The 25,801-nt window shown below is 34.4% G+C and overlaps 2 protein-coding genes across 2 annotated transcripts; both read right to left on the bottom strand.

The window, feature by feature from the left end:
* Nucleotides 1-479: 479 nt before the first annotated feature.
* Nucleotides 480-6,353, bottom strand: LOC132299592 (ATP-dependent Clp protease proteolytic subunit 5, chloroplastic). Its single transcript, XM_059796311.1, has 9 exons — nt 6,061-6,353; nt 5,830-5,946; nt 5,116-5,233; nt 4,932-5,024; nt 4,370-4,415; nt 4,168-4,240; nt 3,311-3,345; nt 3,106-3,194; nt 480-1,049 (listed from the first exon to the last, which is right to left on the bottom strand). Exons 1-9 carry the CDS (start codon nt 6,189-6,191, stop codon nt 846-848), a joined length of 906 nt encoding a protein of 301 aa, XP_059652294.1. The 5' UTR covers nt 6,192-6,353; the 3' UTR covers nt 480-845.
* A 2,873-nt stretch (nt 6,354-9,226) lies between these two features.
* LOC132299591 (protein SEMI-ROLLED LEAF 2) lies at nt 9,227-24,448 on the bottom strand. The gene is made up of 20 exons (XM_059796309.1): nt 24,191-24,448; nt 23,401-23,539; nt 20,937-21,011; nt 20,725-20,840; nt 20,191-20,305; nt 19,568-19,696; nt 19,325-19,372; nt 17,193-17,395; nt 16,879-17,075; nt 15,703-15,986; nt 15,472-15,621; nt 14,530-14,931; nt 14,224-14,373; nt 13,621-13,699; nt 13,373-13,497; nt 12,335-12,526; nt 12,042-12,182; nt 11,663-11,800; nt 9,867-10,073; nt 9,227-9,540 (listed from the first exon to the last, which is right to left on the bottom strand). Exons 2-20 carry the CDS (start codon nt 23,533-23,535, stop codon nt 9,424-9,426), a joined length of 3,003 nt encoding a protein of 1,000 aa, XP_059652292.1. The 5' UTR covers nt 23,536-23,539; nt 24,191-24,448; the 3' UTR covers nt 9,227-9,423.
* Between the last annotated feature and the right edge of the window lie 1,353 nt (nt 24,449-25,801).

Below are 25,801 nucleotides of genomic sequence, written 5' to 3'. Positions count from 1 at the left end.
TATTTTTTCACAGGCAAGTTAGAGTTGAAATTTTATAATTACATGCACAACCCCACATAAGTCAATTTTTAGAGTAGTTGGTAATAACATGTCATCGATTATACCATTTTCCTTATTGTTATAAACTCAATGTAAACCAAGAATGAGTAGTAAATAGGTATAACACTCGTCCTTGTGTCAGATTTTTGCAACTATTGAACACCTTTGTAGCTCAAGCGCCCAAAAAACTAAACATTAACCCCTCTTCCCATGAAAAAAAAAAAAGAAGAAGAAGAAGAAGAAGAAGAAGAAGAAGGTGAAACCTTTCCTTAAAAATGGAAAAGAATAGCACAAGAGGGCAGTCTTGGCGTTCGATTCACAATTCTTCACTACTAAAATCTTGAATCATTGACAATTTATCCATAAAAAAAGACACCTAATCTTATTTTCAATACTTCAGAAACGAAACCCCGAAAATTATTCTTAAATACCAGCTCCAATAAATTCCGAATTATATCAGAAACTAAATATAAATAAAAAGTAATTCTCAATTGTAAAGTCAAGCAGCCGCAAAACATCCAAGAAGAGCATGCATAGAGTTCTAAAGCTGAGAGTCATTGCTACAATTTGTAAGCTACCCTATTTTCCGGGAAGAGCGTGTTTCCTGGCTTTTTGGGTACAAGGAATGCAAGCTACTTCTTCGACGATTCTAATGGCAGGATTTGTATGCTAGTGTTTTCTTCCCTTAAAAACCACGCAAAAGAACAGGTGATATGATATCGTGATCAATCACATTCATCTCTGTAGCGCGGCCACATGACAAATATTACAATTGCTGGAGAATGTTGACATGCCGAGCTAGGTTGTCACTGATCAGCGGTAGCAGGTAGCGGCTGGAGTGCTTTGAGAGGATTCATGATAACACCGTCAATGAGCCCATAATCTTTGGCTTCTTTTGCGCTCATGAAAAAATCACGATCAGTGTCCTGGTTGATCTTCTCGAGACTTTGACCAGTATGGTAGGAGAGGTACCCATTTAAGTTGGCCTTATGATGCAACATCTCATTTGCCTAGGAAGGGACAAAGAAAATAGTATAGGCCTGGTTATGCATCTCGACAATTGTATATATAAGAAACATACATCAAATCGTGGTCAAACAAAACATCATCTAGTGCTATGTTTGAGAGCACCGAATTGGCAGCTTAGATTTAGAATTGGGAAAAATTTAGTTAAAACTTTGAATTAAAATTTCACCAATTCCAAATTTAAAATAGCAAAAGATCCATGGTCAGCAATTAAACTAGATTGACATTTTATTTCATCACGAGTTACTGTAGACACGAGAATACACAAAAGTGCTAAAGGAATAATACAATGCCAACTGAACACCATCCACTGAATAGGATAAAGCAAGAAAGGATTAACTATTGAATGCAAAAGAAAATGCAAACGGAAGCAACAAATATTAAGAGATACGAAATGAACAAACAATTGAATACAATAGGTGCACTTGAAAGATGATAAGAGTATCAAGGGAAGGATGGTTTTCAGAGCTTGAAGAAGGTATATGATAGAGTGCCAAGGGATGTAATTTGGTGGGCTCTATGAAGAAAACAAGTCTCTGTATTCAGGAGACGTATAGAGACTAGAGATTTTTCTATAAAAGTAGGAATGCACCAAGGCTCAGTATCAAGTCCATATTTAAATAAAGTAGTTTTATATGAAATAAGGAAGAAAATCCAAGAGGACATTTCTAAAGAATCCTTAACAACAAAAGTAGAAACATGGCAAAATGCCTTAAAAGCGAAAGGCCTAAAAATAGTAGGACTAAAAACACAATACAAGGCATGTAAGTTTAATAAGTAGTACAGGATGCAAATACAGCTGTCATAATCCGAGATCAAAGGTTTATACTTTATTCCAAATGGCTATTTTTAATATTTAGGGCCCATAATACAACAAGATGAGGAGATATATAATGATGTAATGAGTAGGATTGGAGCAGAGTGGATAAAATGGAGACAAGCTAGTAATATTTCTGTGTGACAAACTAATACTAAATATAGGACATTTATTAAACCAACTAACTATATGGAGTAACTAGATGGGCGTTAAAAAGAAACAATAACAATAACACAATCGTGTAGCTGAAATGAGAATGTTGAGAAGGATGACAAGAGTGGCTTGGAAAAGATAAGATTACTAATAAACTTGCGCGAAAATATTTAGGAGTGACACCTATTAGAGAGAGAGTAGGTGGTATGGTCATCTACAAAGGCGACCCATCTAGATCTATTTGCATAGAAGCTAATAGACAAAGAAGCCAACCAAAATTGACTGTGGGACGAGGTATTGAGAAATGATTTTAAAAATTTAAATATAATAGGAGGGATGACTGGTAATAGAAAAGAATGGAAAAAGAGAATTCACATGACTGACCCAATTCATATGGTATAAAGGCAAGGATGATGATAATGATTATGATAACTTGAACAAATGAATGCCACAAAAAATACGTACGAACAAATAAATCTAGCAATGTACCCAATCTTTGAACATTTGGACGCACCACCCATGTCCTAATATTACAGAAGAATGTGGCTTTAAACTACTCATAAACTGCCCATATACCCATTCCTTGAGAGACTTAACATAAACCCCCCATCAAACCTACTAGTACAGTGTGCATCAGAAGCACAACACACTTTGTGCTTTTACTCCCACGAGGTTCTTAAAAAATTATATTCAACAGAGCAATTGACTATCTGGACTGTAATATTTTCCTTTGGAACTCTCACACATTTTTACCCATAGAAAACTATCAAAGCATAATACATAATTTGGCATTTATTTCAGGGATGGCCAATTTTAAAAGGGGAACTATTGAATGATTGGTTGATTTTGTCCCTTAAAGTGCTGAACTCCTAAAAATCTGAAGTTGCTCCAGATGTTTATATATTTTATGTAGCTGCTAAACGTAAGACCCTGATTTTGAGGAGCGGAGCACAAGGAAATGAATACATGATGCAGTTTGGGTTCCTCTATGTCTAATACCTTCTATGGATCACTATGGCTTTGCTAAAATAAAATTGGTAAGATGCAAGAACTAAAAACAAGCAATTCACCTGAATGTCTATATCGGTTTGCCCACCTTGCGCTCCACCAAGAGGCTGATGGATCATAATCCTTGAGTTCGGCAAGCTGTATCTTTTCCCTTCATTTATTGTCATTACAATTTTTATAAAAAGATATTTAGTCAAATAAGATTAAAAATGCAGTTCCTGTAGAAAGACTTCCATTCATTGGTAAAGTGTCACAAATGTAGCTTACCTTTGGTTCCAGAACTAAGAAGAAAAGCACCCATGCTGCAACGAAAAAGTAAACCATGGTAACAAGATCAGTTTATTTACCATTGCAGATATAAATATTGCCACTAACAAGATTAAAATCAACTATAACTAATAAATTTTGAGAAGGCATGCAAAAATAGCCAAACTTGTAATGTGATAGCAGATAGCAGTAACATTAGACAAAATACCCACACTTTCCACACGTAACTAAGCCCATATAATTTAGGGATAGCAATAAAATTAACCGAAGTGTAACTTTGCAAGACAACACACAATCACACAAAATATATAACTACAAGAAACTAGCAGTCAAATTTTTCGATGAGAGCAGCAGCATTTGCTGTCAACCTGGCCACTTTGGGCAATGGACCATGACAAGTTGACAAATATCAACCTGTAATAGTTCAGGCCAAATCAAAGAACAGTCAATCCTACAGTTAATAATGAAAGTTAATGATGAAAAGAAATGACTTTGAATGAAATGAATATTTTTAAGTTGCAGCCTGAGAAAATCAGATCATTTACGCAAGCGTAGAACATCAATTGGAAGTGTGGATCTAAGGGAGGTGCATATATCACATTAAAAAATTTCTCACACAAAAAAGATTAAGGTAAATTCCTAATAATTGGTGCGGTATATAACTAGGAAAAAGTAACAGATAGCTGATAAGTGAGAATCTATATATTGCATTTATCGTATAAACAAAAACTGAAAGAACCTCATAGTTTGCATTTAGTGAAATGCAAATTGATCCATATTACATACAGAGAAAATTGAAAAATAGGAATATGAATTGGTACAAAAGAAAGAGAAAATCTAAGTAAACAATATCTTACCTAGCCGCCAGTCCAACACATACAGTGGAGACATCTGGTCGAATATGCCTCATGGTATCAAATATAGCCATACCTAATGGGATAAGATGCAGCCCATTAACACTAATCCATGCAACTTAACCTCCCAACTACACAAAATTCTAATAAAGCATCTATAAAGGAATCAAAATAGATACTTTTACCGAAAAGGAATTAGTATCACCTGCTGTAACTGATCCTCCTGGAGAGTTCACATACATGACAATATCCTATTTAGAGAATTAAAGAGGTCAAAGAAGTTTAAAAATCTAGAAACAAACAGAGAGAAGTTCATACAGAAGAATGTGAAAAGCATTACATAAGAAGGTATACTGCTACAAAAAAAAAAAATGCTTGACTACTTATGTAAAGAATATAAATACATAGGGGATCGATGTGGTGACAGTCATAAAGTAAATTTGACATAATAATTTATACATTGATAATTATTTGAAGTTCTAAAGACAGACATTTGGTATTCCACCGACCACCAAAGAGAAAATAACCATTGTTTACTCAAATTGACGAGCACTGACCTAAGTCCCACAAGAAATGCCTAGTTATTCAATTTATGACTTATCAAATAGGTTTCTGATATCAAGTCTTCTTAAAATAAAAAGTATGCCACATGTCAAACAATGTTTTATGTTTATTTCTAAACTTACATCACAGTGTCTTTTGCAACATCCACTTTTACTTTCAGGCCATTCAATAAAAAAATACAAAAGAAAGTCAATGAAATTAACCTTGTTCGGATCAACAGCATCAAGATAAAGAAGCTGAGCGACTATAATATTTGCCATATCATCATCAACCGCTCCACCGCAACGTATAATTCTCTAAAATCAACAAAGCAAATGATTCAATGTTTGTCAAAGAACATTAAGTATATCAATGTTCAAACAGTAGCTATCATCACAAAATCCCTACATGTTGGAACAGCTGACTGATCACACTCTGGAAACGCTCTTGTACCATTGGAGGTGGCCCTTGACCTCCTTGTGAATAAGCAGGAAAATACGGCGACGAAGGAACTTGCAAATCATCTCTATAAAATCGAATTCGCAAGATGTTAAAATTAATGTAAAAATCATCTGGTTGCTAAGAAAATGAACTAACGAAATATACAACAAAATTTTGAGATTCAATATCTTCATTATGGGATATTTGACAAATACAAAATCTCAATCCCAAGCCTCATTTTTTGACACAGTTTTTCGCTTACCTTCAGACTTCAGTTTAGTTATGAAGGAGAGATCTCGAAAAGAACGAAAAGGAAAATGATTAACTTTCAACTTCTATATTGTTTTGGTAAAAAATAGTGGAACGTCTTTACTTCTCAAAAAAAAAAAAAATAGTGGAACTTCTTCAAATCCATTTTCCTTGCAACTGAAAATATCTCAGTTTCAGAATTTTAGACTCCAAACAAATTTTCAAAAACCTAAAAGGACTCCAAATTTAATTTTTTTCCCTTTGGGTAATAGACTACAAAATAATCCACAAGACTCAAAATTTCGTTTCCTCTCCGTTTATTTTTATTTTTATTATTTTTTTTTTCCAATATTTATACAGGTTGCAATCCACCAAAAATCCAATCAGAAGAATTCAAAAAAGTGAATTTGAAATTTTGAGTTAAAACCCTACCTTATGGACCAAATCCCTTGCCGGAAACTCCTCTCAGACTCCCAACCGCCGCTAGAATACAGAGCCTTCGCCGGAGAAATTCGCCGATTGTTTTCCCTTCGAACTGATTTCACTTTCCTGTGAATCATAGCAAATATTATACATACACACACACACACACACACACACATATATATATAAACAACATATAAAACATATTATATATACATATATGTGAGATAGCGACAGTACCTTGGGCGAAGTAGCGTGGAGGGAAGAGAGATAGAGTGGGGTTGAGAGAGAGAGGAAGTGTTGTCTGTGGGGATGATGGGAGTACTGAATCTGGGGATTGAAGAAGTTGTGGCGAAGCATGAATGAGCCATTTGTTTGCTGCTTTTCTTTCCGCTGTGGTTTCGCTATATTTAGCAAGGACTGTCAACTAGGATTCCGGCTCAATTTAGCTTAATGGTGTGACGGATAGAGGGAGAGGGAGGGAGAGAGAGAGAGATGAGTGTTCGAGTTTCGAGCGAGCCTCATCAAGAACATTCGTTACGCTAGTGCGTATGGCGCACCGGTGCGCAACATAGAACTCGTATGGTTAGCGTGCGCAGCTGGCTTTCTGAGTTTATACCGGGGTTAACTCGGAAAAATGTTGTGTCTGAGTCGGTTATTGACTCGGTTTCAAACTAAATCAAACCAGTTTGGTGTAATCACTAATCAGGTATGAATCATGATTAAGCCGGAGAAAATTACTCCTCCACCATTGCGGTGTAGCCCAATTAAAATTAAGGGTAAATTGCACCGACACTTTTGAGGTTTTAGTCAATGCTATTCACCAGATGATTAATCACTATTTTTACGTTGACATCCTTTGAAGTTTCTCCAACTCCTGAAACCATATGAAATTACCTTTTAACCATTTAACTTGTTAACAACTCCATTTAAATTATAAATTTACAAATTTAACCTCCTACCTAAATTTAATGGACCAAACTATTCTCTTTATCTCTTCTATACATATAAATATAGTTTATATATAATAATACTTATACCACTATAACTAACACCACAACATAAAATAAAATAAAAATAAATAAAACAAGATAACTGTAAACACCTAGAACCACCACCACCACCACAGTAAAAAAAATAATAATAAAAACAGTTATGGCCAACCCATACTTTTACGTCCCAAACGTCACCAAAACCACATCACACTAGGACAACACCACCAAGACATTTAGACGCTACCAAAACCACCACCACCCAAAAAAAAAATTGAAACACCCTAATAACATAAACATTACAATAACCACACCCAAATCACACCACAAGAACCACCACCATAGTAGAAAAAAAAAATTACAACAACCATGGCTAGCCTAGACCCACCACAACAAAGGAAAAAAGAAAAAAAAGGCACCCCTATCCGAGATCAAGAAGAAAGAGAGGGAGTGTCAATGGCAAGGTACTAAAATGAATCAAATAAAAAAATAAAAAAAAAAAGGTTAAAGATTAGGGTATAGAATGAGGCTTACTGATGAGAGTAGTTTCGTCCATTAACATAGTTAATATTTTTTAAATTAATTGAATTAAATAATTAGGAGCAAATATGACATTTGAAACCACAAGGATGTCATTATTAAAAAAGTCGTTGACCTACATCTGAGTGACATTGACCGAAAACTCAGGTGATGTCAAAGCAATTTAACCTAAAATTAATGTTAAAAAATCTTTGTAATATTTTATTATATTTTTGTGATTTACTTTTCTAATAAATCTAGGGAGCTAACTCCACTTTTATTCTTTGATAAATGAAATGACCAAAATAACCTTATATCACACCCATAAAACAGTACATCTTGTCCTCATTTTTATCCATGGTCTTCTCATCTCCACTGCTGCCTACACCGAAGGCATCTTCTGAATTTCCTCCTCCCTCCCTCTAATTCTTTTTATCCAACCAACCATACTATCTTTGGTCCCTCGCTGTAAATCAGATTAGCATCAAAATTATTTAGACTCTCCAAATTTAGTAAAAAAATTTCCATTTTTTCCCGCACAACTCTCGGACCTTTTATTTATACTTATTATTATTATTTTTGTATTGCACAGTCCTCGAAATTGGGTGCATTGAACGTTCTATTCATTAAAATAAAATGAATATAGACAATTTTTTTTTTTTTTTTTTTTTTGTTTCTTATCCCATAAATTTGGTTCACTGCTTTAGGGATATTAATTTGGATAAGATGTTCATATTAAACGAATTCAGTTTTGATATGCTGTTCAAATTCATTATTAATAGATAAGAGTTCTAGTTTAGGTTAGGAAGGTTAAATCATTGGCAATGATTCAATTTTTTTAAAACAAAGATATCTGAGGGGAAGAGTATTCATATATGTATACATATGTAGTTACATTGTAAGTTGTAACTGGTGTTAGGAGTTCCAAAAATGATAGAAAATAAGGGACTTTTAGTTGAAGTCAGCTCTTCACTTGAAGAGGTTCCCATGCTCGTCGTAGTCATAGAGATGGAAGAAAAAAAGGATTGTTAAAGGTCAATTTTGTCATTTAATTATTTCGACAAAAGTTTGGAGCTCCAATATCAAAAAGGATTGTTAAAGGTCAATTTTATCATTTAATTATTTCGACAAAAGTTTTGAGCTCCAATATCAACTCTTTAAATTTAATAGGGTTCAAATTTCAGTTTAGTGATTGGACATGAAGGAACGACCCTACAATGAACATTTAGGGGCAGGACCAATTTCATTCAATTTTCTATTTTCTGATAACTAAATATAAGAAAATTTTACAAAAATCTATTTAATTGACCACTTTTGAAAACTATTAAAAAAAAGATCTTTTCTATTTTCTAGATTTTTTAAAATTGTCAAACAATATTTTACCTAACAAAAAACAGATACATTCCCTCGGTTTTTAGTATTTTATTGGTAATAAATAAATTACCAAATTATTCATAATAGATCCTACTCACATTTATTTATTTTGGCACAGCCAAAAATAAAAAGATAGGACATTATTTTTTTTTGGAACATATATCTTTTTTCAAGTGCTTTGTACCAAACAAATTGTGTTTAATTTAAGAATGTGTTTAATTTAAGTAGTATTCTTTGTGTCATGCGTTCATCGATGTGAAGACATATACACAAGTGATAGAAGATGGAGATGTAACTTGAACCGTGAATTATATTTGAACTTTTAATAAAATCATAGAGCATAACTCTCGTTTATCATACTCCTCTTGGTTGTCTTTCTGGTCTATATTCTTCTTCCTCTTACCCATCAGAATCACACGAACCCTATCGAATGAGTCCAAAGTGCTACCCGCGTACAGAATCTGTTTGTTTCTCAGGTAAATAACAAAAATAGAACATCAAGAAAATGCAAGAGAGAGAGATGAGAGATCCAAATAATACTACTGCGGAAAGCAATTCCTAGTACAATAAAAATACAGAGCATACATCGATGCAAGAAGCATGGAAGCCCTTGAATCTTGATCAAGTTACACCAACTACTGAGCTACGAATCCTAACCACTGCCTAAACTTTACAAGTTAGATCACAGAAATAGAGACTGCACACACAATCTCTTCTTCTAACTCCTAGCTGCTCTGATGAAATTGTCAAAAGGACTGGCCGGAGGAAGCCTAAGAGCCAACCATGGATCCATCGGCGGCAGCACACCTTGACTAGGCCCTCCTTCAGTGGTTATCTACACAAACAAACGCAGTACGTATCACAAGTGCATATAGATACCATAGCAACACTTCGGCTTTAGCATGTCGTTATGGCAGTTTAAGACAAATTGACATTCTATGAACTGGAGCTTCACAAAATAAATTAGAGGCAGAACAGGGGTGTTATCATCCGGGGTGAGTGCTCATTGCATTTATTCTAAAAGTTCTGTAGCCTTGTGCATGTTATCAGGGATAAAAATCGAGCTCTATTTGGCCTACTGTATACTCCTGGCAGCCTGACTCTAGAAAATGAACACTTCTAAATTAACAAAGGGTAATTTAAAAATCAAATCATGCTGACCTTCCTGACTGCTGATAGCCTGTCAGCAGGAAGTGCCGGAAATGACCTGTCTGCCGTTCCTGAGTGATGATTCTCGTGAATTAACCAACTAGAGAGCTTCTTCCTTGTGCCCGTGCCAAGAGCCTCACACTGGTTAGCCATGGCACTGTATGGAAGAGGTGAAGTTGAGACAGATGTTCCAGCCACTTGACCAGCTACCTCCAGCGCCTGAAAACAAAAAACTATTTATTAATGACAGGAAGAGGCTGCATGGTGAAATCTATAAAGTGCCATGCACGTAAAGTAAAACAAACAGAATGATGATAAAGAGCATGCATGCAAATCAATCATTGGAGTTGTCCATGAAATATACATAATCAAACAACGATGTCTTCATTTATAAACACGAAGGGGAAAAGATAATCATTAGTGGTTGTTTTCATTCATAAAGTGAGGTGGGAAAGCTAAGCCTGAGCTACGTAATATGATTCCCACTGTTTAGGAGACGGCAACAAAGAGGATTCATCCATCAGGAATACCCAAAACACAATTCTTTATGTAGGCCAAAGAATTTTCAAGAACATTTGGTTTCTAAGCAGAAAAGCTGTTTCGAACTAGTGTTTGATCGATTACGTATTAATCAATGTTCAATTGATTGGTCTGATTTTAGATGCTCAGTTCAATTTATTTCTTCTCTCCGTGAATCGTAGGAAATAGTTGAATCAACAGAATTTCTACATCCTAAATTATTTGATAACACAGAAAAGTCAAATGATTTCAGCAAAGCATTTGGTGGGACAGAAGAAAAATTTTCCATTCAATTTCTTTCATCATTTTCTTGAAAAATTTCCAATGAAGGATTCGAACACTCGAGACACATCAGGTCCATCAAAAAAGTGCTCCTCAAACTGCATAATATTGGTGAAGTGCACCACTGTGTCTATACAAAATATACACTCAATTGGAGGAAAGGTTCCCCCAGTGTTATTAAAGGCCCAAGGCGCACTACGGATTTATTTTTGAGGTTCTTGGATGCTTGAATGATGTGGTTGACGGATTTATTTTTTCATGCTTGATATTAATTTTTAGAATATTGTAGTATGGGTGATTTTATAGTAATTTAATTTTTCAATTGTGCGCCTCGTGCCTAGGCTCCAAAGGACCTCTAGCGCCTTAAGTGTGCCTTGGGCCTTTAATAACACTGGTTGAGCTTATAAAACATGGTTCATGGTCATAATACCGGTTGCTAACTCAGTGGCCAGATATGCTACCTATACATAAGATTCAGCTAGATCTAATCTGTCTACAGTATATCCATATCAATACACATTAACTTTTAAAGGAATATAGAAAGACATACAACTTTACCTATCCCAAGTATATGATGATAGACAAATCTTGACTTTTAAGTTTTGTTTGGCAACGCTCGAGTTGCTTGATGCAAGTTGTAGGATAGAGTTTGGAAAACTTGGAGAAGATACGAAGAACAAGTAATTGCCAAGACGAAATAAAGAAGAACGAAGAAGAAGATAGTAAGAGAGTGAAGAAAGTTTTGTCAGTCTAGTCTTACGGTGAGTGGTAAAGATCTGGGTTGACTGGTAGTGGTACTAGCCAACTAGGAAAAGGCAGAGGGGGGTGAATCACTCAAGATTCTGACCCTGTTATCAATCTTTTAAATATAAAACTGCATGCATGGCCTTGCTTTAATGAATAATTAGCTCACAACTTTAGACACACAGGCATGCATGATATATATATGTATATATATATATATATAGAGAGAGAGAGAGAGAGAGAGAGAGAGAGAGAGAGATTACCGATTCCAGAAGCTGCCCAATGCTAATAATGTGAGACATGGAAGGGGATGTTGGCATTTTTGGGATGAAACGGGAGAAGTCAGCAACAGAGGATTCACTCAAAATATCATCCTCAACCAATGAATTTGCTTGAAATTCCTGCAGCATAAGCAAAATATTTAAGAAATTGCCTGTATTGACCACCATTTGAGAATATCCCACACCTATACAGGATGCCAGTTTTGATGAAATGTAACCAGGTCCATGAAAAACTTCACTGATTTTGATGAACGAAGTCAATCGCATTATAAGCCGAAAGTTTTGATTGACAAAGCACAAGTGACTTCATCCAGATCACAGACAGATTCATCAAAAGTATAGATAATCAGAAATGGCATACCCCGTCAAATGAAAGAGTCTCCTTTGAATGTCCAGTTGTCTGAAGGTCATTCAAGTCCAGTATTGATTGTGGACCAAACATGAATGCATCATCAGGTGTGAATGCTTCTGACAGTTGCTTCCGTATGTTATCCGCCTCCAGCTTAACAAGCACAGAGAAACAAATAACTTTTAGCCTATCATATATTGGAGGGAACACACACAGACAAACAGAGAAGAAGATAGAGAAGTTGGGAATGGAGGAAGATGACAGTACAGACAGTAAAAACACTGACTTGTCCAAAAAATCCATACCTCAATAATGCCAGATAAACTTTGAACTAAAACATCCAGCATTATGTTGTTAGATTCATATATTTTGCTCCGGAGCTCAGAGAGTAAAGAGGTAGCCACTTGATTGTCACTGGCAAAACCATATTCTCTCAGATCCGCATGAGGTTTCACATATACTTGAAAGTCATCACCAATGCCAATGTATGGATCAACCTGAAAATGTACAAGATATTTTTTCCAAAAGGTAATTAATATTAGTTGCAGATTATACATTCACATATTGTAAATGAGCAATCAACTCCAACAACCCAGGGAAAAGGAAGAGAGAAATATGAAGTGCAGCATATAAGACTTGTTTTGGAAGCACATGCAGAGTTTAACAGATCATATCAAGTAAAAAAGTTCAAATGAGGTAAGGTTCGGCCTATGCCAGATCAGTTTATTTATTTACCGAGCTAGAAACCAATGCTCAAGCCCAGTTGGTATATATATAAATAAAATAAAAGAAAAGAAAAAAAACTAGCCCATTACTGATCTGGTTATCCCCAAACCCCACAACAAAGACTCCTTCCACCTGCAGCCCTTTCCATTTTTTTATTTTATTTTATATATCTATTGGAAAGTCCTTGTGCACAAAATTCAAATAGAACACAGAAGCACAAATTGGCAGGACTTTTAGTAACGTCTCACACTAAATTGGAATGATGGAACTGCTCTTTGATGCATCATTTGGTAAGACTCGGTACTGATCTCCAATATGCACAACACAGATTAACAGAAACATATACGATAAATCTTGAAACAATTGAAGCCAAAAAGATCTTAAGCATCTAACAACAGAAAACATGGCAATAGTTTGGGAATTAATAATCAGATCAAAGTGTTGGTTGATCTAGCTTTTACTAGGAGATTTATAGCACACATCATACCGATGTCGTAGAAAAACAAATACATCACATTTACAACCAAATCCCATCAATAGAAGTTATGGCAGCAATCCTGCTCTGTTTAAAATAACATAATTCTCCGGAAGCTAAAATTTAGCACATAAAAACTCACATCATATTCAACTAGTGACCAGAGCAAATCATTTAATTCGGGAATCTGATATATCTTTGCTGCAAACATTAACATCGCGGTTGATAATACAAGAACTGATCTCTGGTATGCTGGAGGAAATATCCCTGTCAAGAGGTAGAAACACGTCAAATTGTACAATTTCAAGTTTTCAACCTTCTGGAACTTCAAAAGATTGTAAGTATACTTATCAAAAAAAACAAAAGATTGATAAGTACAATCTCCCATACCATTGCTAGAGTCCAATGACATATTCCTAAGTGACACAGGAAGCTGAAAGAAACGGACCACTAGATTGACATTATGGTTCTGCAACAGAAGACATTCAAGAAAATTCATTAGACATCTTACCAATATAAAAATAAAAAAATAACACATGAAACACGAGTGTGCCTGCAACTATTATGATTTGGAAATATGGGTTACATCATAGTTAGAAAACCATATGCCTCTTAGGGTGATAAGGCTGACAATGGAAATAAAATGAGTCAATTGTTTTAACCGTAGCATTTGAAGGTACAAATCAATCATGGGGACAACTGTAGACCATTAGAACCATCACCACAGCTTATAGCATCATGTCAGATTTGTGATTTTACAATGACAATTTGAAATTTTACAATAATTTGAGATCTTTAGAATGGCCCCATTGATGATGATCAAGTGCTAAAAGTAACACGTAATATAACAAAGCCACAAAGGAATTCAAGCATGCACACTCTCCATGTTAAAGCCAAACGTAAAGATGCAAATCATAAGTGCAAAGAAATTTAACATGAGGAATCAAACTGGGAAAAGACAAAGATGACAATCGTGCATATCTGAAATCTCACCGTAAGGCGTGATGAGATAAGTGTTAAGCAAAAGGAATGTGCAATAGCTTCAATGTTTGAAGGTAAGTTGTCTGGAAGATTGGCTTGCATCCAGAAGGCAGACAGTAATTGGGCCACTTGGTCCTCATTAAACTTCATGATACATGGTTCCTGAGCCATCAAAAAATCCAGTACTCATCATCCTAGATATCAACAAAACTAATGTAATTTTAAAACTGTTTATGCAATGCCAATACAGGGTATTACCCTTAGAGAAATATGTACATGTCAGAGCAAAAAATTTATTAAAGAACATAAATCACTTACAGCCTCTCCCAAGTTGGTTGACCCAGCTGTCCTGTCAATAATAGATCTTATTTTGTAAAAATTGGGGGAAGTTTTGTGAGCTGTCCCCTGCCTCAGTTCTTCTTCTGCAGTGTCTCTTTCCTTCAAATCATTATGAACATTAATCCCATTCTTTTCTACTTTAGTTCCATCCTTTTCTCGCTGAAGTTTTTCAAGTAGAGCTGTAATTGAAGCAAATGCAGATGCAGATGCAGATGCAGTATCGGAATGCCATCTCCTCGGATGGTTGGAAACATCATGTCTTCGGCAATCGGAATTTGGGATGAGAAGAACAGAAAATATCTGGTGTGCTCCAACACGTGCCTCAACACCCGGATGCAACATGACTTTCAAAAGTTGAACCAAAAGTGCCTCTGGAAACACCTAAAAGAAAATGGGAATTTAAAGATTTCATTAAGTCAAATTTTAAAACTCTCAAGTTTCAAATTTAAAACTCATGATTATAATTTTATTTTTATAACAATCCAAATTAATATTTTCACTTGTATTTTGAATTGAAAGTGATTTCTAAATAACACAGGTATTCAGCTGCTAACTTGGAGAAGTTGGAAAGGACTCATTCAGAAATTCCGAATCGGGAATAAAAAGTTACTACTCTGCAAGAAGTGTCAAATGGCATGCCAAAATGACCACATCCAACTCTTCACTTGAACTCTCAGAAACAAAACACAACAATAAGAAATCACTCAATTGGAGATCAAATGTATTATCCTCGAAATTGCTTCCAAAAAAATCCCTAATCTCAAACAACATGATTAAAGGAATGTAAATTCAATTTTAGCTTGAAGCTGAAAAGAAAAACAAGTGCAAAGCAGCAGAAATATGAGCACGACTTGCACAACTGCAAACCCCTATGCAGAAACAAATATGTATAGTACTACAGGCACAAAAAAATCATCTCACCAGCTGTGACTGTGAAGAGATTGATGCTAATGAGATCATATGAGCAAGAATTATCAAGGATCCAATGGTTGCCTTGACAACACCTCCAACAGAAGGCAGCATCTCCAGTGTTATCGCCATCAAGTCAAATAATGGTCGTGTATCTGCAACCTAATATTAACCAAGGAAATAAGCAAATGAAGCCCAGTAATAAGCTACAACACTTAAATGATATAAATGCATTGAACTTACCCCTTTGGCAAATTCTAATAAGCAATCTTCAATTGAATTTTGGAGAGAGAGATTGATATTTGATTCTTGCACTCCAAGAGATTCAATTGTTCCCTGAAGACTTTTTCTCAAATGCCTGCAAAGGTCACTGACAAATCCATTTTCTGAAAGTACAGCTCCAGATCTAATTTGCCGCGTCATAGCAGTAGCAGTTTGGATTACATGAGATTTAGTTTGGGGATCATGAGTAATACTTTTATGATCCAAATGGCGAATGACGGCAGCTAAAATCAATTGTTGATTCCCTGAGATCAGAAGATTAAGCATAAGCAAATCCATATCACACGTGAATTTTAGGCTAAAAAACTAAGCCAAAGAAAAGTGGTTGAAAGCTCATTTGCATCTTAATTATGAGGACAAACTATAAACTAATGTCAAAGGGAAGGGTAAATGTCATGCATCTGGAATCTGGATGCAAATTACTATACACACACACATATATAAATTAACTAATCTACATAATGAAGTAAAACCTAAAATAATCAACCCTTCCCTTCCATACAGTCAAACAAACCTTATCTAGAATAAATTCCTGAGCAAACATAATATCAAAAAACAGTTATCACTGTTACATTACTTTGCAAAATTCAAAGCAAACAAATTAGTAGGCTTTCTGGATAATATATTCATACAAAACTAAACAGATCCAGAGAACCATATATTATCTTTCGCAAATCCAACATTTAATGCATAAGTCATCAGACGCAAAAACTTAAAGAAGAGCCAGTCTACATAGCCTATAATCTTGCAAGTAACCATCTGGATATATTACAAACTTATAATTAAGATAACTAAAAAGATGCAGTAAAATCACTGAATAGACAACACAGAACATAATGTTGAAAGCAAAGACAAGGAAGAAAAAGCAAATGACTCTGCTTAATGGCCACATTGTATACAGTTTTGTTGTCTAAAATGGGAACTGAACAAAAGGTATAACTGCAACGCCACTACATTGTAAAGGTAAATTCAAGTGCTTGTACACCATTAATAAACATATGGGCATCTTCCTTCGGAGGGAAGAAAAAAAGGAGTAAATGGAGGAGCACATGTGAAAATTGACCCATCAGTAAAATGTGAAAGTAAAATAGAAGTAGCGACTGAATAAAAGAGGTGGGAGAGATTAGATCAACTCACCAGGAGACTCCATGAAATATAACATATCTGATAGAACCATTAGGGCCAACCCATGTGGAGGAACCCAGTGCCGTCCAGTATCAAAGTAGGCGAACATTGGATCCACAACCCTGCGCAGCGTTGAACTCTCCTTGCCCAGTTCAACCAACCTTTGGATGCATATTTGTGCCCATACTTTTGGTGTCTCAATCTCTTCTCTGTCGTGTGAAAGAGTAAAATAAGAAATAAGAAATTGAGGAATCTACACGTACAAGTAATAATTGCCGAAGTTTGGTATAACAAGCTCTCCTTTCAAGCTTTTGAATGACTACAACCTTGTTAAAAGAGAAGGATCTTTCTTTTCTGGACATGGCTTGATGACCATACAGCGAGAGCTAATTTCACAACCAACACCAGCACCACCTCTTCCTTCACATCTAACCACTTCATCCACCCAGTTATGATGGGGCTCCCCTCTTTCAGCATCATGCTCATTATATGTATCTGGGTCACAGTTATCTAAAATGACGTGAACGATCTGCAATTTGAAGATAGATTCATGAGTAAGTTAAAAACCATAACACCCATAAAAATTGAACATACAAAGAATTGGTGCTCCATTCATCACCTTAATATAACTAACAATAACAGTGAATTAAAACCAGAAGAACAGTGAATTTTGCATGCCTTTTCTTCATGCTGATATAGTAAATAAAAATAGAACTATAAGGATAAAATACTTTTCATCAGTCAACTAACACAATTGCCATTGATAGCATCAATTGCCCATTGATGAATGTATTTGCTCCATAATTATTCTCTCAATTAGCTCCATAATTATTCTCTCAATTACATTGCTACAGATATTATGAGTTATTTTCACAAGCGCATTTGAACTATTAAATAGACAATATCTGATGTTTATTCACAAAAAGAATACATATATATATATAAAAGGTTATCTGATGCATCAAGAACAGTTTGCGCGAGTCAGTTCCATCTAACTCTATAATTTTAGGATTTATTCAAATTAATTTTATGAGAACAAAGCAGGTATTCAAATTGTAAAGTGATTAAGTTGATCAATAAATGTCAGGAAACTTGTTCTGAGGTTAGAAACAAATTTCCTTGCAAACTCACTTGGGAAGCTGGGACAAAACTTGCACAATTTTAGGCAAAATTGCCTTCAAACATTTCATTATTATTTTTGGATTAGTAGACTTCAAACATTTCATAATTATTAGGGAACTTGTAAGCAAGTTCTAGGAAACTAGTCGAGACATTTAGGGATATTACAAGAAAAGTGCTTCTCAATATTTGTTATATTATTCTAATTCATAAACATATTTTCTTATAAATCTCTAACTTTCCCCACTAATGGTACTTAATATTCGCATCTGCAGTAGGAGAAGCGGTAAGGACAAATAAAATTAGAAATTTTGTATAATTAGGTCACATTTTTATTTTTATATTGGTAGTGTTTAATTTTTTAAAGTTCAGCTTTTTCTATTTTCATTTTAGGGTTTGCCTATATATGTGTGTGTTAAATATATGGGGATTATTACATTTTGCATAATTGATTGTTGATAATTGAGAGACAATTTCTTCAAACCTAATTTCCCCGTTCTTTTTCTTCTTTCCGACTGGATCAATTTGAACAAAGTTGCTTAGTAAGTTCTTAACAGGCTTCCAATTACATTCCAACTGGCTTCTTGTTTCCTGTATTATCTTTGTAACATGTTTAGTAAAGAGAAAGTTTCAGGAACAACTTCAGTTTTGGCCAATAGTAAAGAGAAACATTCAAAAATGACTCCAGATTCTTACTATCTGTATATATGTAAATCAAGTCCATCTAAGGCTAGGCGCTGCTGTGAAATCTATCATGTATATGGCTATCATCATAAAAGATGTCTAAGTTAAACAACCACTAAAAAAGGCAGGCAAATGCCATGGTTGACAACTTAGCAGCTAAGTGTAAATAAATAATAAATAAAAATAAAATAAAAAAGAAAGAACTAATAGCAAATGCACACTTCAGCATAACAGCAAAATCAGTAGACGGACAACAAGGTTTAGAATGCAAAGTAACCATACATTACCAAAATGCACGACGAAATGAATCTAGTATTATTTTTATTATTAACACAAGGAACATGGAGGTATCAGTGTGCCGTACAGAAACAAATTGGATTCTATCAATAGGATTATGAATGAACCCATTTATTTTATGAAAGCATTTAAATGAGTATATTTCATTAAGATTTGTTCAAGACGAGAGAATCCTACAAATTATACTAATGAGATCATTTTTCCATCATTATGGTGATATCTTGGTATAAATTGCTAAATAAGACTTAATGGGTGAGATCAAATTCGTGATACCCAAAACCTCGATATGGGTTTCAAAAACCTAAGAAGGTTCATCACAATATTATGTCGCAGCAAGAAAGTTACCAAAAGGACTAACCTCATCAAAATCAACAAAAATGTGAGAAAACTCAGCCATAAACCACACCTGGAAAGGGAGGAACAACAAATGAAGTGTTATATATATAGATAAAAACCGATTGCAGTAACAAAACCAAAATGAATATCAAAATTTACTCAATGATTTCCATTGAAGAAAAACTTCCAGAAAGAAATGGACAGAATTTTCTATAAAAATGAAACTCTAATCTGCACCAAGAAAGCCAATTAAACCATAAACTACCATGGCTGAAAGGCACTGCAAACTTGACGCCCTTAAGCAGCGCTTTTGGTGTTCTTCCCCAGTCTCGCGAGCTAGAATACATACTTTCTGAACCAAACTTTCAATATTATATGTGTAAGTTCCATCAACCTGCTCGCGCATCAGACAAAAATAAGAGAGTATAACACAAGTAATGGCAATCAATTTTAAAGAAAAAATAATATTATTAATAACAAGGGGTGCACAATTGGCATAGATACCTACAAATGTGGAAAGTACCTGTGTGTCAAACACATGAGTCAGGGTATGGGTTATGCAGCCAACATAACTTAACCATATATGAAACTAACAATCATGTATAGCAATTCAAATTTATATCGTCAGACATAAAAACACTCTTATTATGTTCTAGTACAAAGTTGTCCCACAAAGAGTGAAGTGGCCAGGCTGATACATTACACCACCACATAAACACCATTTTGCTAAAGGAAATAACAAAAGAACCCCTTGTCCCCATCTCTTTGGATGTGGGGAACAGATAACTTTGATATTTAAAAGGATACCCACACCAGACCAGAGCCCATACAATGATTATATTCTAATAATTATAATACAAAGGAAAAGCTAAGTGCCCGAGGCATTACCTGACTATAAATGAACCTAGTTAAAGTTTGGCATCCCACCATCTGCACAGCATCTCGTTTAGAGTTGTTCAATAGTTCATTAACTACATTCAGCAGATTGACAGCAAAATATGCCCTGTAAAATAAAGGAAAACTTAAATTGTTATTCCAAGAAGGACTGGTTGTACATCTCTGCCACTTTGGCATGGGAAAAAGGGGGTGATACTAATTTGCCAATCTGGGGTTTAAATATAAATTAACTTACACATCAAGCTTCTTAATTGAATACCATGTACTGTAAAAACAAAACTAAACCTTGAAAGTACTTCATCTGGCAACAAATATGCCCCAAATAAACATGATAAAACAAGACCAAAATGTAATTCAAAGTCCGCTTGCATAATGACTAAACGTGACTGGTATGATTAGTAGATCTAAGGCTAATGGAACTGACTACTAGTTAAGAATCAAAGAACCTCTATTCAGCAGTGAGCTTAAACATAACAAAAGAGTAAATATTCATTAGAAAATAAAAAATAAAAATGCTGCACTTACATTTGCACCTTACACATGCAAAGCAACTTATTGTAAGCCTCCATGACTACGTTGATGAATTTAATGTGCTCGCAGCGCAGTTCTTTATAGCACCTTTCTTCAAGATATTTTGCAATCTATTAGGCCAGAAATACATCAGCAGTAAACATTGATTACACGTTGAAACTCACATTCTTGGTCAATGAATATGCATTAATGACGAGAGTTACCACCTTTGGGATTCTGAAAGGGTTTTTTGCAGCATATTCACATAACTTCACAATTTTCCTTTCATTTGGAGGACCATCCTACAAAATAAAGTGTAAAATCAACCTCCAATACTCAGGCTATTGATGAGAAATAAGAACAGTAAATTTAGTAAATTAAACACTGATTCTAAGAAACCAAATGACTCCCTAGGAAAAAGTCACCTTTTAAGAGTTAATTGTACAGAATGAATACTGGTCAATTCTAAACATGTTCAGGCCAAGAATGTGACTATGGAAGCCATAAATTTTTCCATCTAAAAACTCTCGCAAAATGTACCAATATGCATGTTTTAATCCATGAATCCAATTTGGGTTTAATGGTTTTAATCAGTTTTATTGAATTGATAAGATGATTCAATAAATGTGATGAATTTTACGTCAAATCAGATGTACATAAAATAAAAACTGGGAATTTGACAAAACAATTATTATACAAGTATATAATAAATTATGTGATAAAAAAATTAGTATACACTAAATTTAGTTATTTACAAAGTTAGTAGGTATTAATTACTAGTAGTTGGTACTCTAAATATCTAATAAATTAGTCTACTAGTTTATACCCTTCATAGTATATATGAGAATTATTACTCATTATTTAGACTTATCAAAATATATTACTCATTATTTAGTAAGTTAGTTGATACCCAAAGCTTAATAGTTGCTATTTTTAGCAACGAAAAATATTTAAGTCTTAAGTCAAGAATCAAATATCAAGTGATCTACTGATTAAACAAGTATTCAACGTTAACATAATATTCGAAGTTCCAAATTTTCTAAGTTTGATACTAAACTGCACATGAAAGATTGAACATACAATGTCTACTAAGCCTATGAATATGACATAAATAAACAGAGAAGTAAAAATCAATATTTATATCAAGATGACAAATTTAAGAAAAATTACAACGTTAAATTTTAAAATAGAAAACTTAAATAAAAAAGAAAAATCCACCAAAAGCATCGATAACATTCCTAGGTGAATTGGGCAAAAACTTGAACTACGAGCATACATACTTTTAGAAAGAAAATAAAAGGTAGAGCCAACAGACATAGAAACTGGTGATACTTCGACTAAAAACTCTAAATCTAGTTAAGATTTTTACCAAAATGTTTCAAGATATTGATCCAAGATCTAAGTTGGAACAGTAAAAAAAGTACAACGTAAATGACAATGGCCAAAACAGACATTACAAGGCCATTACGGCAGTCACAGCCGTGAAAATTTAACAAACAGATATAACAATCCAAAATGTAAAGGCCATTATTTTAAACCCTACTAGGTATATGATAGGGTTTAATAGGTTCCCACTAGATCAGGCTAAGATAAGGCAGAAAGGGAGAGAAAAAAAAAAAGATGGCAATAATAAGCTTTATGAGACAATAAGGAATAATCAAAAGACATCTGCTGCCTCTTGCTCATTTTGAAAAAGAGTTAGGGAGTCACCAACACTCCACTGTTTGTAGATCTTTAATACAAAGAATAGCTTGTGACAGCTGGGACATGTATGTAAGGAAAAATAACCAAGCTAAAATTCTAGAGAGACAAAGGAGAGCATACATAGATGAAATTGGGCACACTCTACCATCTAGCCAAAAAATCCCATTTCAGTAGAAATTTTCAAATGAGCATGAAATGTCAATATATGAATTGTTCGCATGTTTGGATTCTTCATTCTAATTGAGAACATGGCAAGTGGAACATGTGACAAACATGTAAAGAAGGGTAACTTAAGTGGGAACCATGGTAAAGAAAGCGAGGTGAAGGAGATCATGATTATTATGACTCCCTCAGCCATAGAGTCGGACTCAGTTGACTACAGAAGTACCTCGGTCTGACCCAGTTCAAAATCACCAAGTGTCTTGGCTTCTCGAGGGAGAGACAAGGCACAGCTCAAGGGGGTGTGCTAAATTGGAGATAGACCACATGTCTCAATATCATCAGATCATGCATCTGACGGAGATGGTTCCTACTGCAGGTAATATGACAGATGTCTTTAATGTGGCCAGAATGGTCTACAAGTACAAACAAATTATTTTTATTACACATGAGAATAGAGTAGATTTAAAGAGAGGGTCGGTAGATTGTCTTGGGATGTTCTAGAACGACCCCGGTTTAAGTCCCAAAGAGTTTGAACGTTATCTTCTCTGAGTAGGAGGGAGTTTGGGGCAACCAGAGGTAAGAAAGGAGAAGTATGTAACCGTTGTCAGCCATGAAACAAAAAGAAGCATGAGTTCCCCTTGTAAAGTATTCACAATGTTGCGCGCAAAAGGTTTCACATATATAATAACTACACTTACATACTGTATTCAAGCACATTTAGAGACTTGACAAAACCAAATGATATCACGTGACTAAATGTTACACATGACAATGTTCGTGAATAAAAAGTCAACAGGTAAAAGAAAATGAACTGTGTATACTCACAGCGGATTTGGGGAAGATCTCTGAAAGCAGTTTCTTGTAACGCTTAACGGGTTGTCGAGATCTTGACCTCAAAGCAGGGCAGCACACACACATGCTCTCACATGCTGGGAATAACTTCCGAGATATAACACCCATCTTCCTATAAATTTTGGAAGAAAAAAGTTCGAAATGAAAACCACTAATATCTACCACCAAAATCATAACTCTAGCATTAAGCAAGAAACTCAACAAATTGATTGGACGAAGAATTAAAAAAATAAATAATAAACAACTACTAATACTACAACTACACAACAAATTAATAGCTTCAAACCCAAAATTGCATCATAAGTTACACCAACCTACCAGAAGGAAAGGAGACAACATACAACACAACACCTCCAAAGGCTACATTGAACAGAAAGAGATTGCACATACCCAAAAATTGGAGAAATATCACCAACCCAGAAGTAAATAGAAAATTGGGGGCACAAAAAAAGGCAACCCCATTTAATGCTATACAAAAAAAACAGCAAAGATTAATTTAACAAAAATAAAGAACAAGCATAAGTTATAGAGACATAAACAAATTACCCAGAAAATAGAATGACTATTAGACACAGAAATCAGTAAACCCCTACCACGTAACGAGCAATCAATATTGGAAAAAGAGGTTTAAATTTGATTTTAATGAATATTAACGAGAAGAACCTACACAACATATACATATATGTGTATTTAAAGTGAAACAAACTCAAAATAACCGTTATCGGCAAGAACATTGAAGAAAAAAATGGGGAAGAACGCATACCTTGCCTTGCAGAGGCAGATCTCGGGAGCGAAACCTCCCGCAGAGTTTAAACAATAGTTTGAAGGACGCCAGTCGCCAGCAAAAATCAACAGTGCGTGTGGAATGAAAGAAACAAGAGGAACTAGTGTGTAGAGAGAGAGAGTGAGAGTGGGGTGTGTGAGAGAGAGAGCTCAGAGAGGGAAATAGAGCGCGTGGTTTTTGAGGCAGAGGATGGGAGCAGAACCAGATCACGTGATTGACAGAGGTTTTTTTAGTGAAAAAAGAGACCCTGCTTTGCTTTTGTGTCAGAACTTGGTAGACTAATCAAATCGATTCTTTTCTCTTGCTTTTGAATGATTTGAATTTCATGTTCTCTCCATTTATTTTAAATTAAACTAACCTCCCTCTTTTTAATCACAATTATAATATATTAATTCTTCTTCATATAGTGCAATGACTGATCAGTCCTCCGTGCGATCTTAATAATCAGGGTCTAACAAGAATTAGTTTCCCTACTTGATAAGATCAGAGTTAAGTCACATTAAAAAAAAAAAAAGTGGTAGTGATTTTGAGAACGGAGTTGCGTGAAAACGACATAATTAAGTCATAAATAATAAAAATTTGAACGAAAGTGCACGCAAAATGTGAAAGCGACATACTATATGAGAGAAAAATTGTGTGACTTAGAATTAGATTCTCTTTGTATTATTATTTGAATAATTTAGTGTCTATTACATAAATAAACAAATAAATAAAAACCCAAAATTAGTAATAAAAAATTGATAGTATTTCCTAATGTTTTTGTATGGTCATAAAATAATGTAGCGATAAACAATACCTAAAAATAAAAATTAGAAAATTCTAAATACGTTGTGGTTTTTAATTTTACAATACATTTTTACTAAATATATTTTTATATTTTGTGTCCAAAATTCATGTAATAAAAATACGTTAATAAATATGTTTTTATTACTATTAAAAATACTGTACAACAAAACCGTTGTCAAAGGAGACCAAATTTATGGTTTTCCTTACTTCAATAAATACTGCAAGAATTAGTCAGTAAATGGAGACTTTTAAAACCAACTGAGATGTTAAATATTAATTAAATAATATAAAATGATAGGGTGTATCCTATTAATTTTGTGTAAGAGTTTTTGACATTATTTGTTAGAGAGAGAAAAAAATTACTCATTTGAAAATTATACTACCTCTCTTACCAAACCATCTCAACAAATGGCTTTACTAAAACTTGCAATTTTTATCATTTGTTCCCACGTCTATAAATAAATAAATTTGTCTTACACTAATTTAAAGAACAAAAATGACATTGTAAAATCTTTCTAAAAAAAAAAAAAATGACATTGTAAATAGTGATTTTGTGGATAAGCAAGTTTTGATTTTTGATAGTTCACACAAATGTCAACGTTATCCTAACAAACATGTTAGCATTAGCATTTAGCACGAGATGTGGGTCCATTTTCTTAGATTCGCAATGATTTTTGGTGAGACTCCCATGACCACTGGAATAAATTTTAACCGCGAAATAAATAAATATATATATATATATATATATATATATATCTGAAAACTTTTGACAAATTTTTTCCTCTTTAAATCCCTCCTATTTTT

Source organism: Cornus florida, unplaced genomic scaffold (genome assembly GCF_030987335.1).
Source record: "Cornus florida cultivar Cherokee Brave unplaced genomic scaffold, ASM3098733v1 CherokeeBrave_3.0.0_Hap2_Chr03, whole genome shotgun sequence".
Classification (NCBI taxonomy): domain Eukaryota; kingdom Viridiplantae; phylum Streptophyta; class Magnoliopsida; order Cornales; family Cornaceae; genus Cornus; species Cornus florida.
Note: the sequence above shows the minus strand (reverse complement) of the source record. Positions and strands in the feature narration are given on the sequence as shown.